Source organism: Enhydra lutris, unplaced genomic scaffold (assembly GCF_002288905.1).
Source record: "Enhydra lutris kenyoni isolate GAN:26980312 unplaced genomic scaffold, ASM228890v2 scaffoldscaffold24, whole genome shotgun sequence".
Taxonomy (NCBI): Eukaryota; Metazoa; Chordata; class Mammalia; order Carnivora; family Mustelidae; genus Enhydra; species Enhydra lutris.
In genome coordinates this window covers 6637294-6650782 of record NW_019154108.1, presented here as the reverse complement: position 1 = coordinate 6650782, position 13489 = coordinate 6637294, and the positions used below count along the sequence as shown (strand labels likewise).

Here is a 13489-nt window from a genome sequence, read left to right as displayed (position 1 = left end):
ACTGCCTTCAGCTCAGGTCATGATCCTGGAGTTCTGGGATCAAGTCCCACATCGGGCTCCCTGCTCAGCAAGAGGAGTCTGCTTTTCCCTCTGCCCTCCCCACCTCGTGTGCTCTCTCTCATTCTCTCTTTCAAATAAATACATAAAATCTTTTTAAAAATTTAGAAAATAAAAATAAAAGTAAATTTTTAAATTTCAACCCACGATAAGCATTTGTCACTTAAATTCTTTTTTACTAGAAATTAAAATACTTTTTCTAGAAAAAAATCTTGCAATATTTGTTGCAAATGTTGGTTTTATGGCACTTCCACATAATATCACAGCATAAAATAGCTTCATTCTTTTATTTTTAGTCAGGAAGCCCTCACTAAAGTAAATGATAGAAGAATAAAGAAAAATTATAAGAATGCAGCTAAGAACATTCCTCATGGCTTTGAGAAAGAAGTATGTGTCTGACCAGTCTGACTAGAATAGATATTTTAAAAGTTCGATACGTGTACACACACACACGCACCCTCACAAAATAAAGGGGAAAATGCTTTTGAAAAGTACCTCATAGACTAGCGGCCCGAAAGACTTTAATTACTTTGTCTCCTGTGGTTCCCATAGATCCTGACCCGATTTTACCCTCAAAGCTCTTGAATCACATGGAGATGGTGCCATAGAAATCCTTGATGTCTTCCTTTGTCCAGTGCTCCAACTCTCCCCACCCCACCTAAATTCTTGTTGTCATTTTGTTCACACGCGTAACATCAGCAGATTTCTTCATTATCCTGCAGCAATTCCCAAGAAGGAGTAGAGGGTAAATCAAAATCCCGTTTGAAAACGCTTTCCCTCAGAGAGTCAAATGGTTCTCCCCAGTTATCCTTTCCTCCTTGAATATCCCTCTTCCGGTGGGAGAGTTATCCAACAGTTACTCAGAGATCTCTTTGGCTATGCTCATTACACACGGGTAGCTGATATAAGTGACTAATAAATATGATTAAGCCCACAAGTTTGACATCTGCCGTGACTTGTTTCATTGAGTCCTACAGTCATCATCAAAGTTTGAAAGAGTAGACAGGTGGTCGTCCATTTTCCTCCTGGTCTGGAACCTCGTGTGTCCATCTTGTGGGCCTAGGAAACCCCTATGAGAAAATACAAAATGTTGATGATACAGGTTTTCCTGATCAATTTCTTTGTAGTTCTGCCGGTCAGTTTCTAGAATTTCACAGAATGAGATTTCTGTCGATCATTAATCACATTAATCAACTAAAATTGATTAGATTGAAACAATTAAAATCAAGTAAAATTTGTTTTTGAAAAGTCACCTCTGGTTTCTGCAGTTTAAGAATTTAAAGCAATAATTGTTTTTATGGAGAAATTTTTTTTTTTTAAAGACGACAGGAAATTTGTTTAAGTCTAGTTGGGTAATGTTGAGAGCTGCCTTATATAATTAACAAAGCCAGACAAATGATTGCCAGATTTTAGGGAAAATTTTGATGGTTGAGCATTGATCTTCTGGAGGCAATAATGAAGTACTTGAAATATTTGTGATATTTAAATATATTTCATCCTGAGTCTTGCTGAATTTAATAGTCTGCTTTTAGTCTTTGTGGGTTAACACTTTTTTTTTGAATGATGCAATGAGACCTTTTACCTTTATGTCACCTGACATAAAACTGCAGCAAATGTATGACCGTAATTTTAAGTACCTCCTGGTACTATACACATTTGGAGACTGAACAATTGTTCAGCAAAGTAAATGGGGAAGAAAAGCCTTACGCAATGCCTCTTTGGGTGCTTTTCCTGGATTACTAAACATGCATTATCTGCAAACCATTCTGGGTAATTGCTGAAGAAGAATGCAACTCAAAAACCAAGAACTTGACCAATTTCGTGTATATTTAACCTGGGTTCCATTTCTTTTTATTCCACAGACACCCTATTTTTGGCCATCAAATTGCTGGGAGCCAGAAAACACGGACTATGGTCAGTTCAATATCTCATTTTATTACAACAGCTACTATATATAGATGAACACGTGCTCACATTTTATGGCTTTGTAACAGAGAAAAGAAAACCAGAGCTATCGGTATGGGACCAATATTTATAACATTAAATTTGTGGATGGCTTCGTTTGGAAAGGGTTAGTCACAAACCTGGTGGCAAATTTTTCCAGGGTTTAGTGCCCCATGAAATTATTAAAAAAAAAAAAAAAAAAGAAAGAAAGTAAGTAAGTAAGTTTCTTCTGAATAGGTTAAAGAGCAAAAGCAAGCTTAGAAAGTTTTTATTATTATTTCCGTAACATCTTGGTCCACTAGAAAGAGTAACAAGGGGGCTCAGAATTCCAGAGTGTTCAACTTTCCTCTCTCACTTAGCTTTGTGATTTGTGGTAAATCCCTTGGCTTTCTGGGGCTCCATGTTTCTCACTGTTATTTCAGGCACCCTCTGATTCTATAAGCAGAAGGTATGTTAAACATGGAGAGGCAAGGAAAAGGAAGGATACAAGAGGAAGCTTAACTATAATAAATCACGTTTAGTGAAATTAGAATGAACTTCTTTCAACAACCATGATTTTAGTTAAGCCTTTCAAGGAAATAGGCCCCTAACAAGTACCCATCTTTTCACATTTTCCTCAAGGATAAGACTGAATGGTTTTAAAATGTCATTTCTGCGAATATTTATTGAGGACTTTTTCCTATGTCAAGTGCTGTTTGCAGGTACTGGAGTAACAAGGTGACTCTGACTCCACATGGTTGGGAAACTCATAGGCTAGATGAGATGAAAGAATGATACAAAAGGAGTTCCTATAGAGTGCTGAGTGACTGTAACAGGGGGTCTGCAAAATTAGGTACAAGTTTAAGGTCATGGGGACTGGCCTTACTCCGGACATCACAGGCTGATTTCACAGAAGAGCTGAGAGCCATTTAAATTGGATTTTAAAGGAGGAGGGGAGATTTGTCAGGAGACAATGCAGGGAACGCATTTGAGGCAGAGGGCCGGCATGAGCAAGGGCAGTGAGAAGCTTTGTAGCGGTCTGGCTTTCTTTAGCATTGCTCTTGGACAGACATGCTTGTAAGAAGACTGTAGAAAAATCCTTGAAAACCAATGGAGCACTCCTTCATTTTCGTCATCTCGGAAACTTGAGTTTCCTAGTTCATCCAAGATTGACCAGGTACCAATCAAAGATTCAAAGTAACATGGAAAACAACCAAAAAACCAGAATATTTATAAATTAATAGAATAGTTGATTCCAGCAGTGAGAATGCTGATTTATTCATTCATGGCACACGTTCTTCAAAACTGAGGCCCTTAGAGAAAGAAGGTGTTTTTAGATGTTTTAGCTGCTGGTGTATGGGGTCTGAGCTGGAGAACTTTGTGGAGATTTTGCCCAACCTGGGATATTGCCTGAGAGTTGTCTCACTAAAAAGTATGGAATTCTAGTGGAGGAAACAGTGGGACGGCTGAGAAGGAGGCCATAGAGACAGACCCACATGCTGGCAGGCCAGACGGATCCGACCTCCAATGCTTTCGCAGCCTCACGCCAACTGTGTGACTTTGGCTGAGACCCGTACCATTTCTGAGACCGAGTCTGCTCATTTTTCAAGCAGAAATAATAATACTGACTTCCTTCAGTTGTCTAAATAATCCAAATTAATATGCCTGAGGGAGCCGGAATCGCTTCTCTCATATTCAGTAAATCGGAACTGTTTTGTGCTCCTCGTCGGTATTGCCTGTATATTGCCTCTGCTCCTTGCAGAAAAGCAAATTCTCCTTCTCCACGTTTTCTCCGCATATCTTTCGTGTTTTCCACAAATATGTTAGTGTTCCCAATAACAGCTCATGTTTCATTTCACAGTAGATTGATGGTCTAGCGCTAAGCCTGAGGAGATGGCGTGGCCTAACAGCAGATCAGTTCCAGAACATCCCTCCAAGCCAGCCATCTCACAGTGATCAGTGTCACTCGGTTTCCCATTAACTCCTGCCGTGTCCATGTCAGAGAGAGAGTCGTCTTCTATTTCATACCCACAGCTGGAGAGCCTGAAATTTGTTAACTAACCATAGATGTAGCCTTGAATTATTACATTCGGGGTTTTTTGGTCCTGAATGAACATACACCAGCTTGTGTCCAGGTTGCTTGGATTATATACAAGTGAAGAATAAGTAGTTATTCAGTAGGAGATTATGGGGGAAAAGAGGCGGGAAGGACACGATACTGATCTCGGATCCGAACCGCTCTTGCAGGCGATGATGCTGCATCTTCTTCCATTTTTCTCCTCAGGCACACGTAAGTCACAGCAGCAAGACAAATGACCCAGCTTTGATTTCCCTGCCACCATGTGTTTAAGGAACACTCGTAGGAAATGGGGATCCCGTTTATAAAGATGATATTGATGCCACTGGGCTGTGGAGCCAAAACACAGTGACTACTTAGACTGTCTTTTCTAAGATGACCTGGGGGCTGGCAAGAGTTTCATGCTTAAAGCACTTAGCTTAAAGCATGTTTTCTTTGCCTGTATTAGGATCAGGCTCTGTTTCCATCACCAGGCTGAACTTACCAAGGAGGTTCTGCAGAACATAAACATTACAGGTCACTTTACATAGAGAAACACTTTTCCATGCTTACCTTGGTCTCATAGGAAAATAGAATACATTGATCACGTTTCGTGCCCAGACAAGCCAGTGTGGACTGCAGGGCTGCATAGCTAGGAACACCATTCTCTGAAGATCAAGTTAGGGGAGATTTTGTGGTATTTTTCACCCAAGTACAAAAAGCATTCCAGTCCAAGACAGTTAAAATGGAGTCAGGAATGGACTTTAGCAAGCAAGCCTGCATCAAGAATGACCTAGCACAAAGGCCTCACAGTGAGGGCAGGAGGACATGGCACAGAGTAGCTCGGGAGAACTGTTCTGAGAAGTAGACAAAGCAGCAGTGTTGCGAACTGAAACAGAAGCCATGACGGGATTTTTACTGCCGTCTCTAGGCACACACATCGCACCCTGAGGTTCCCATAAAGGAGCACACATCCAGTGCCTTTAGACAGTCCCCTTTCGAGGGCGGAGTCTCCAGTGTTAAAAAGGACTAGAACCCCAAGTAATCAGGATTTCCAGTAAAGACAGGAGCTGACTCTAGTTGGATGACTCACCCACCAAATCCCAGCTCTCTTGGAGCCTTTCTTATTTAGTATTTCTGTATTTTGTTCAAGGTTTGTTTGCACTAATTTTTATTCTTCTAATATTATATTTAAGTATTTTTTTTTTCCTGATTGCTAAGGGTCTTCTTGCCACTCCCTTCCCTTCTGCCCCCTAGGGATGTACCTCAGTCATGTCATCCTAGGGGTAATACAACTGAGACCAACACATGACAGTGGTAGACCTTTTGACAATGGAAATTACTGAGAACTTCGCTTTTGGTTGTAGGACGATGATTTGTGCCTCAGAAAATATCCAACCAAAGGTCTGTCTTTCTTCCAGGATGATGTGAAGATTTTCAGGCCTATGAAGAGAGAGTGTACTTTTTGATCCCCACCCCTTAAGAACTAGACACACTAAATGCCGCTTCTCAAAACCATGCTAAAATAATATTAAAAAGAAACGGAGAATTCATACACTTTTCATAGAAACAATAAGAGGCCAGCAGAAGAAAGTGTTCTAGTTGGCCAATCACAGCAATTAATTCTTTGCTGATGAAAATGATCACAGCAGTTTCGATATAAAGAATAATTTTTCCTTCAGGGACAGATTTTAAGTTGCTCGGTTACCTTTGATAGAAAGATTGCTATATCAAAAGTTCTGGGTTTTGGGGAGGAATGTATAATTAATCAGAGAGATCAAATACACAATGAACCAATTTAAAAGAACTGTGAAGTCAACACAAAAGCAAAACCAAATAGTATATACAGCTTCAGAACTGTGTCTTAAATGTTGGGTGACTGGCGAAATAACAGTGCCTTAAATTATTGTATATTGAATATTTAAAAATGGAGAATTCAGGATGCTGGGGAAAACGAGAGATCTTCACTTTTCTAAAAGTAGGCATTGTTTAGGTTTTGACCTAAAACATTGCAAAGCTTTCCAATGAATCCGTTCCCATTAATGAAATTGTAGAGGGGAAAGGGAGGGGCTTCAGCTTCATTCTTTTGGGAACTTAAATTTATATGTTGTTTATTTTATAAGAGCTTTAATTTAAGAGCCTCTACAATTCTACTTCACAGTCCTCCGTAGAACTCCCAAAGTCTCTATCATTCACTTTTTACGAATCTATCCTGGTATATCTATTTTTGAGGCCAGATGTTAGTGGCTGTTAGTTAGAGAAGAGATTTTTTTTTTTTAATATCTAGTGTTTGGAGTGGCATAAAATAATTAAACAGAATGTGCAGTCCCATAAGCCACCTCAGTCCTACTCACATGCTTCTTTATTATTAATACCTTACATTAGAGTGGTGCATTCGTTACTATTGATGAACCCATACTGATGCATTATTATTAAGTAACGCCCATAGTTTATGTTAGCGTTTAATCTTTGTATCGTACACTCTCGGAGTTTTGACAAATGTATTATAAATGTAATCACATGTATCCACCATTACTGTGTCCTACAAAATAGTTTGACTACCCTAAAAATTCCCTGTGCTCTACGTATCCATCCCTCCATTTTCCTTCCTGAACCCCAGGCAACCACTGTACATCTTCCCATATCCATAGTTTTTTCTTTTCCAGAATGTCATATAGTTGGGATCATCCGGTAGACAGCCTTCTCAGACTTCTTCTGACACTCAGTAACCTACTTTGATTCCTCCATGTCCGTGCATAATCGGATAGCTCACTGCTTTTTAATCATGCAATAATAGTCCATTGTATGACTATACCAGCTTGTTTATCCGTTTACCAGCTCAAGAACATCTTGGCTGCTTCCACATTTGGTAATTACGAATAAAGCTGCTGTAAACACTAGTATTCAGTTTTTGTGTGGGCCTTAGTTTTCAACTCATTCAGAGAAATCTTTGGGAGAGTTATTACTGGATTATATGGTAAGATTATGTTTAGTTTTGTGAAATAGAGTCAAAAAGATTTCCATAGTGGTTGTACCATTGTGCATGCTGACCAGCAATGAATGAGAGCTGCTGGCCAGTATTTATTGCTATAGTATTTTGAATTTGAGCCATTCCAGTAGATGTGGTGTCTCATTGTTGTAATTTTTAATTCCCCAGTAACACTATGTTGAGTATTTTTTCATATGCATATGTGCCAAGTGTCCATCTTTTTTGCTGAGGTCACTGTCCAGATTTTTGCTCACCTTTTAGTTGGGTTGTTATTTTCTTACTGGAAGTTTTAAGAATTCTTAGTGTGTTGTGAATATCAGATATGTTTTGCAAAGATTTTCTCTTCGTGTGCAGCTTCTGTTTTCATTCTGTGAGTGGTGTCTTTTACAAATAAGTTTTAAATTGTAATGAAAGCCAACTTATTAATTTTTTTTCTTTCATAGATTGTGCTTTGGTTTTTATCTTAAAAAGTCATCGCCAAACCTACGGTCACCTAGATTTTCTCCTATGCTCTATTTAAGGAATTTTATAGTTTTGTCTTTTACATTTAGGTTTATGACTCATTTTGAGTTAAAACTTGTGAAAGTTGTAAGGGCTGAATCAAGTTTCATTTTTATTTTCTTTTGCAAGTGGATGTCCAGCTGTTCCAACACCATTTATTGAAAAGACTATCCTTCCTCCATTGAATTGCCTTTGCTCATTTGTCAAATAACAGTATTTGACTGTATTTGTGTGGGTCTATTTCTGGGCCTTCTGTTCTGTTCCATTGATACATTGTCTATTCCCTCACCAACGTCATAGGGTGTTGATAACTGTAGCTTTATAATAGGTTTTGAAATTGGGTATCATCAGTCCCCCAACCTGATACTTATCCTTCAGTATGATGTTACATATTCTGCATCTTTGCTTTTTATATAAACTTAAGAATCAGTCTTTTGTTATCCACAAAACTAACCTGCTGGGATTTGACTGGGATTACAGATCAAGCTGAGAAGGATTGACATCTTGACAATATTGAGTCTTCCTATCCACGAACATGGGTTATCTCTCCATATTTAGTTCTTTCTCCAGCATTTTTCATCAGCATTGTGTACTGTTTTTAGTAAAGGTCTGGCATTTGTCTCACTCTATCTCATTTGTTTCACTTAGCATAATGCCTCTAGGTCCATCTATGTTATCATCAATGGCAAGATCTCATTCTTTCTTATTGCTGAGCACTGGAAGGTACAGGTTTCTAGTTGTAGAATGAATAAGTCATGAGAACAAAAGGTACAGGATAGGGAAGTGGTCTGTGGTATTCTAATAGTGTTGTATGGTGATAGATGATGGTAGCCACACTTGTGGTGAATATAACATAATGTTTAAACTTGATTCATTATTTCATACACTTGAAACTAATAATATAGTGTGTCACTATGCTTTAAAATTTTTCCACTAAAAATAAAATAAATATAAAAAAATAATTTTATATTGGCTAGAAGTCAAAATAATAATATTTTGCATTATTAGTCAAACGGTATGTTATCATTTATTTATAAATGATATATTCCTGGAAAAAAATCTGGTACCCATTTTGTTAAATTCTTACCTAAGTATTTTCTTTTTTTTAGCACACTATTTACATTTGTATGTTAATATCAATGGTACTATATATTTGATTTCTATTTCCATTTGTGTGTGTGTGTGTATTATATGTTAGCTGTAGGGTTTTTGTAGATGTTCTTTACTAAGTTGAGGAAGTTTCCTTCTATTCCTAGTTTGTCGAGAGCTTTTGGTGTGTGTGTGTGTGTGTGTGTGTGTGTGTGTGTGTGTGCGTTTAGTGAATGGGTGCTAGATTTTGTCAAATTCTTTGTTGGCATTTGTTGATAAGATCATACAGTTTTTATATGTTAGTCTATTGATATGATGGGTTTCATTAACTGGCTAGTATTGAACTTATAGAATGTTAGGAATGACTCCTTTTGCCTCTGTTTTCTGAAGAAATTGTGGGGAGTTGGTGAAAACATCTTAGCTTGGTACTTTCTGTTCTGGTAGGTTATCAATTATTGATAGATAATTGTTTAATACATACTTGTTTAATAGATATAAGCCTATTCGGATTATCTTTTTCTCCTTGTGTGACTTTTGGTATATTGTGTCTTTTAAAAATTGGTATATTTTACGTAGGTTATCAAACTTGTAGACTAGAGTTGTTTTTAATGTTCTTTTACTATCTCTTCAAAGTCTATGTATCAACATGTCCAATGTCCATGTAGTGATTGCCATTTTTTCTTACATTAATAATTAGTGACTTCTTTGTTTTTTCATTAGCTTGACTAGAGGTTTATCAATATTGATCTCTTCAAAGAACCAGCTTTCGATATTGTTGAATTTCTTTTTTGGTTTCCTGTTTTTGAGTTCATTGATTTCTGCTGTAATTTTTTAGTAGTTCTTTTCTTCTGCTTGCTCTGAATTTAATTTGTTCTTCTTCTTCTTTTTTTTTTTCTTTCATTTCCTATATTGGAAGTTCAAGTTTATTGATTTCTGCTGTAATATTTTAGTAGTTCTTTTATTCTGCTTGCTCTGAATTTAATTTGTTCTTCTTCTTTTTTTTTTCTTTCATTTCCTATATTGGAAGTTCAGTTTATTGGTTTCAGATCTTTTCTTAAATATATGCATTCAGTGTTACAAATTTCCCTCTAAGCACACTTTTCACTGCATTTAAGATTATGTTAACTTGTATTTTTATTGTCCTTCAGTGAAAATATTTTTTTAATGTTTCAAGATTCATTTGACAACATGTTATTTATAAGTGTGTTTTTTTCCCATTTTATTTTATTTTATTTCTTTTCAGTGTTCCAGCATTCATTGTTTATACACCACACCCTGTGCTCCATGTAATACGTGCCCTCCATAATACCCACCACCAGTGTGTTGTTTAATTGCAAGCATTTGAGAGCTAGCAATCTTTCTGTTATTGATTTCTGGTTTAATTTCATTGTTGTCTGAGAGCATGCTTTGTAAGATTTCTATTTTTTTTTTAATTTATTATAATGTGTCTTGTGGCCTAGAACATGGTCTATTTTGGTGCGACATGTCCCATGGGAACCTGAGAAGATTGTACATTCTTCTGTTGTTGGATGGAGTATTGTATAAATGTCAATTAGATCCAGCTGATTGATGGAGCTCTTCTGTTCAGCTTGTCTTTACCAATTTTTTGGCCGCTGGAGCTGTCAACTAGAGATAGATGCATGTCGAAGTCTTTAATCATAATAGTACTTGCCTTTTTCTCCTTGAAGTATCTCAGTTTTGCCTCAAGTACTCTGAGTCCTCTTCATTTGATTGGCATATTTACAACATTCACATTAAAGTGATTATTAATATAGTTGGATTAATATCTGTCCCATTTGTAACTGTTTTCTATTTATATCCTTTTTTGACTTCTATTCATTTTCTAACTTCTCTGACTTTAATTGGGCATTTTATATGATTCCTTTTCTCATCTCTCTTAGTATATCAATTATATTACTATTTTTTATTTTTTTAAAGATTTTATTTATTTATTTACTTGACAGAGGGTGCACAGCAGGGGGAGTATCCAGGCAGAGGGAGGGAGAGAAGCAGGATTTCCCCTCCCTCCCCAGGTAGGGAGCCCAATGTGGTACCCCATCCCAGGACCCCAAGACCATAGCCTGAGCCCAAGGCCAACTCTTAAAGACTGAGCCACCCAGGTGCCCCTGTTACACTTTTCAATTGTTTAAAAATTTCCCTAGAGTTTTAAATATTCATTTACAACCAATCTAAGACCACTTGCACAGAACACTAGACACTTTATGAGTAATAGAAGCACCTCATGAGAGAACACCCCACTTATTCCTCCCAGTCACACAATACTGCTGTCACTCCCAAGCTATAATCACTGACTAGACCCTTGCTATTGCTATTTTGAACAAATTATTATCTTTTAGATCAACTAAGAATAAGAAATATGAAACATTTTGTTTTACCGTCATTGATTCCTTCTCTTAAAGTTTTCCTTTCTTTTTTGGATCTGAGTTTCAACCTATATCACTTTCCTTTTCTCTGAAGAACTTCTGTTAACATTTCTTATCAGGCCAGTCTACTGACAACAAATTCCCTCAGTTTTCATTTGTCACAGAAAAATCTCTATTTCTTTTTCACTTTTGAAAGATAATCTTGCAGAGTAACGAATTCGAGGCTGGCAGTCTTTCCTTCCGTAGTTCCCTTGCTCCAGGTGGTTTAGACCCTGGTATAACCCCAGTTTATCAGATACCGTAGTATGGTCGCCCCTGAGGAAAGCTTTGTTAAAAGAAGAACAGAATGTGGGTGTCTGGGTGGCTTAGAGGGTTAAGCCTCTGCCTTTGGCTCAGGTCATGTTCTCAGGGTCCTGGGATAGAGCCCCGCATCGGGCTCCCTGCTCAGCAGGGAGCCTGCTTCCCCCTCTCCCTCTACCTGTCCCTCCCCATGCTTGTGCTCTGCACCCACCCACCCCCATCAAATAAATAAATAACATTAAAAAGAAGAAGAAGAAGAAGAACAGAATGTTCTGGGTGTATTTTCAGATGGTTTCTGTTTCCCTCCTCTTGTTGGAAGCATGAGGGAATTTTCTGAGATCCTCACTGTGCGAGGCTGGCAGTGGTAATACTCACAAATGGGTGATATTCCCCCAACACTGCCCCCCACCCCCTGGAGTTTTTATGCTCTAGCTTGTTCACACTTGAGCCTCCAGCAGTGAGTCACTTAGTTTTAGTTTTCCTACCCCACAGGGAGGTTTCTGCTTCAGGGAGTTATGATTCTCTGTATGTGTCTGTCTGTCCTTCCAGCCTGGGGGCAGTGATTCCCTGTCTGGTCTCCATTCCCTGATGGATGTAGGGAGAAACAGCTGGTTTTGACTGTGTTCATCTTTTTTCAGTTTTGTGAGGATGGATGGGAATAACAATTTCCAAGCTGCTGACGTGCTAGACTAGAAACCAGAGAGCAGATTTTTTATAGGGAAAAGGAAGAACAAATCACTACTGAGCAAGCTGTTCCTATCTATTTGCTTCTGCTTTTATTTCATTTTGTTCCTTAACTATTTTATCATGGGACAGTCTCTGAATCAACTTCTGAGAGAAATGGGAAGCAAAGTTGGTTGTTTCTCTTCCATGTGTTCTCCCTGTCCACTGGCCTTTGGAGAGTGTCTAAGTCCAACCATCAGTGTCATGGAAAATTTGAGGTGGTTATTTTCCCCTTGATTTCCCTGTAGCTTTGGAAGTGGCCTAGAATGGAAATGGAGAGTAACCTGGCACACTCAGTTGGCAGACCTTGATAAAAGGGTAAAGAAACAGTAAGAGTACATCCAAGCTGATGCACTGAATCCAAGCTGAATTCTAATAAGGCTTGCATGATTTTAAATTTTATATATATTTCACCATAAACATGAGAACATAATTTACATGTTAATGTTCCAACATGTTTTCCCCAAAGCTATCATTTTATCATTCTTGTGCCCTGAAACACAATCATAGGTGCATCTAGAAAGAAAGATAAAACATTAAAACCCACAGGAATGTCACTCGTCTCTGAAAATTACAGATGCTCTGGGACAACTAAAATTTTAAAACACAAAATTTTAGAAAAAAGTTAAAAATCTTCACTGATTCAGCCAAATTGCAGTAATCTCCTAATTTGTGGAGATGATGGACTCTCATACATCTCTCTTAATAAAAAAGAAAAGTTATACTATATTTTTTAGTATAGTTACTGTAGTCCTAAAGGATAGTATTGATATTATAATCTACTTTATAAATTAAATAGTCACCATGAACTAGTTTAGCCAAAACAAACAAACAAGCAAAAAAACCAAACTCTGTCCTAAAAACAATCCATTTACCCCATATAACAATGAGAACGAGCTCATTATTCATTAAAAAGACCTGAAGCATTTGTGGCATCTTCAGAATACAAATATTGGCACAAATCATCCTCCTCCTTCATAAAATGTCAGAGCTGGAGGGAGCCTGAGAGAGGATCCAATCCATCCTTCTCTCTCATGATGAGTTCCAGAGAGTGGCAGGACTAGCCAGGCCAAGGTCTCGCCCCTCATTATTGGCCAAATTTAGAACATACTGAGAAGTGAGTTAAGTAGGAAGAGAGCTGAATCCCTGTGTCGCATAGCAACCAGTAGAGATTTTCAAGAAGAGTCTTCAGTGGTTGTAACTTTTCTCAGGCCACCAAGTATGCCAAATGGGCCCTGCCTTTGTGTTTCTGCTACCATAATGGAGCGCGTTCCAGCAAGCTGAATTTTCTGTGATTGACCTGGTCTGTGCTTTCATGCTAAGTCCGAGGTAGCACGTTCTTATTAAAGAAATTTCTCTTTAAGCCAAGAAGTATTTTTCTAAGGCTGCCCCAACTCCTGCTGTTGCTTTCTGGTTTCTTTGTAAAGCCTTGGGCAGTTCCCAGCAGTTACAATAAAGGTGACAACA

At 38.0% G+C, this 13489-nt stretch overlaps 1 protein-coding gene across 1 annotated transcript in view; it reads left to right on the top strand.

The window, feature by feature from the left end:
• LOC111150746 (regulator of G protein signaling 7) overlaps nucleotides 1–13489 on the top strand; it is a 511256-nt gene that overhangs the window by 402234 nt on the left and 95533 nt on the right. Inside the window, exon 6 of the mRNA XM_022508325.1 lies at nucleotides 1920–1971. Within this exon, the coding sequence (XP_022364033.1) occupies nucleotides 1920–1971 (52 nt within the window). The remainder of the gene's footprint in view (nucleotides 1–1919; nucleotides 1972–13489) is intronic.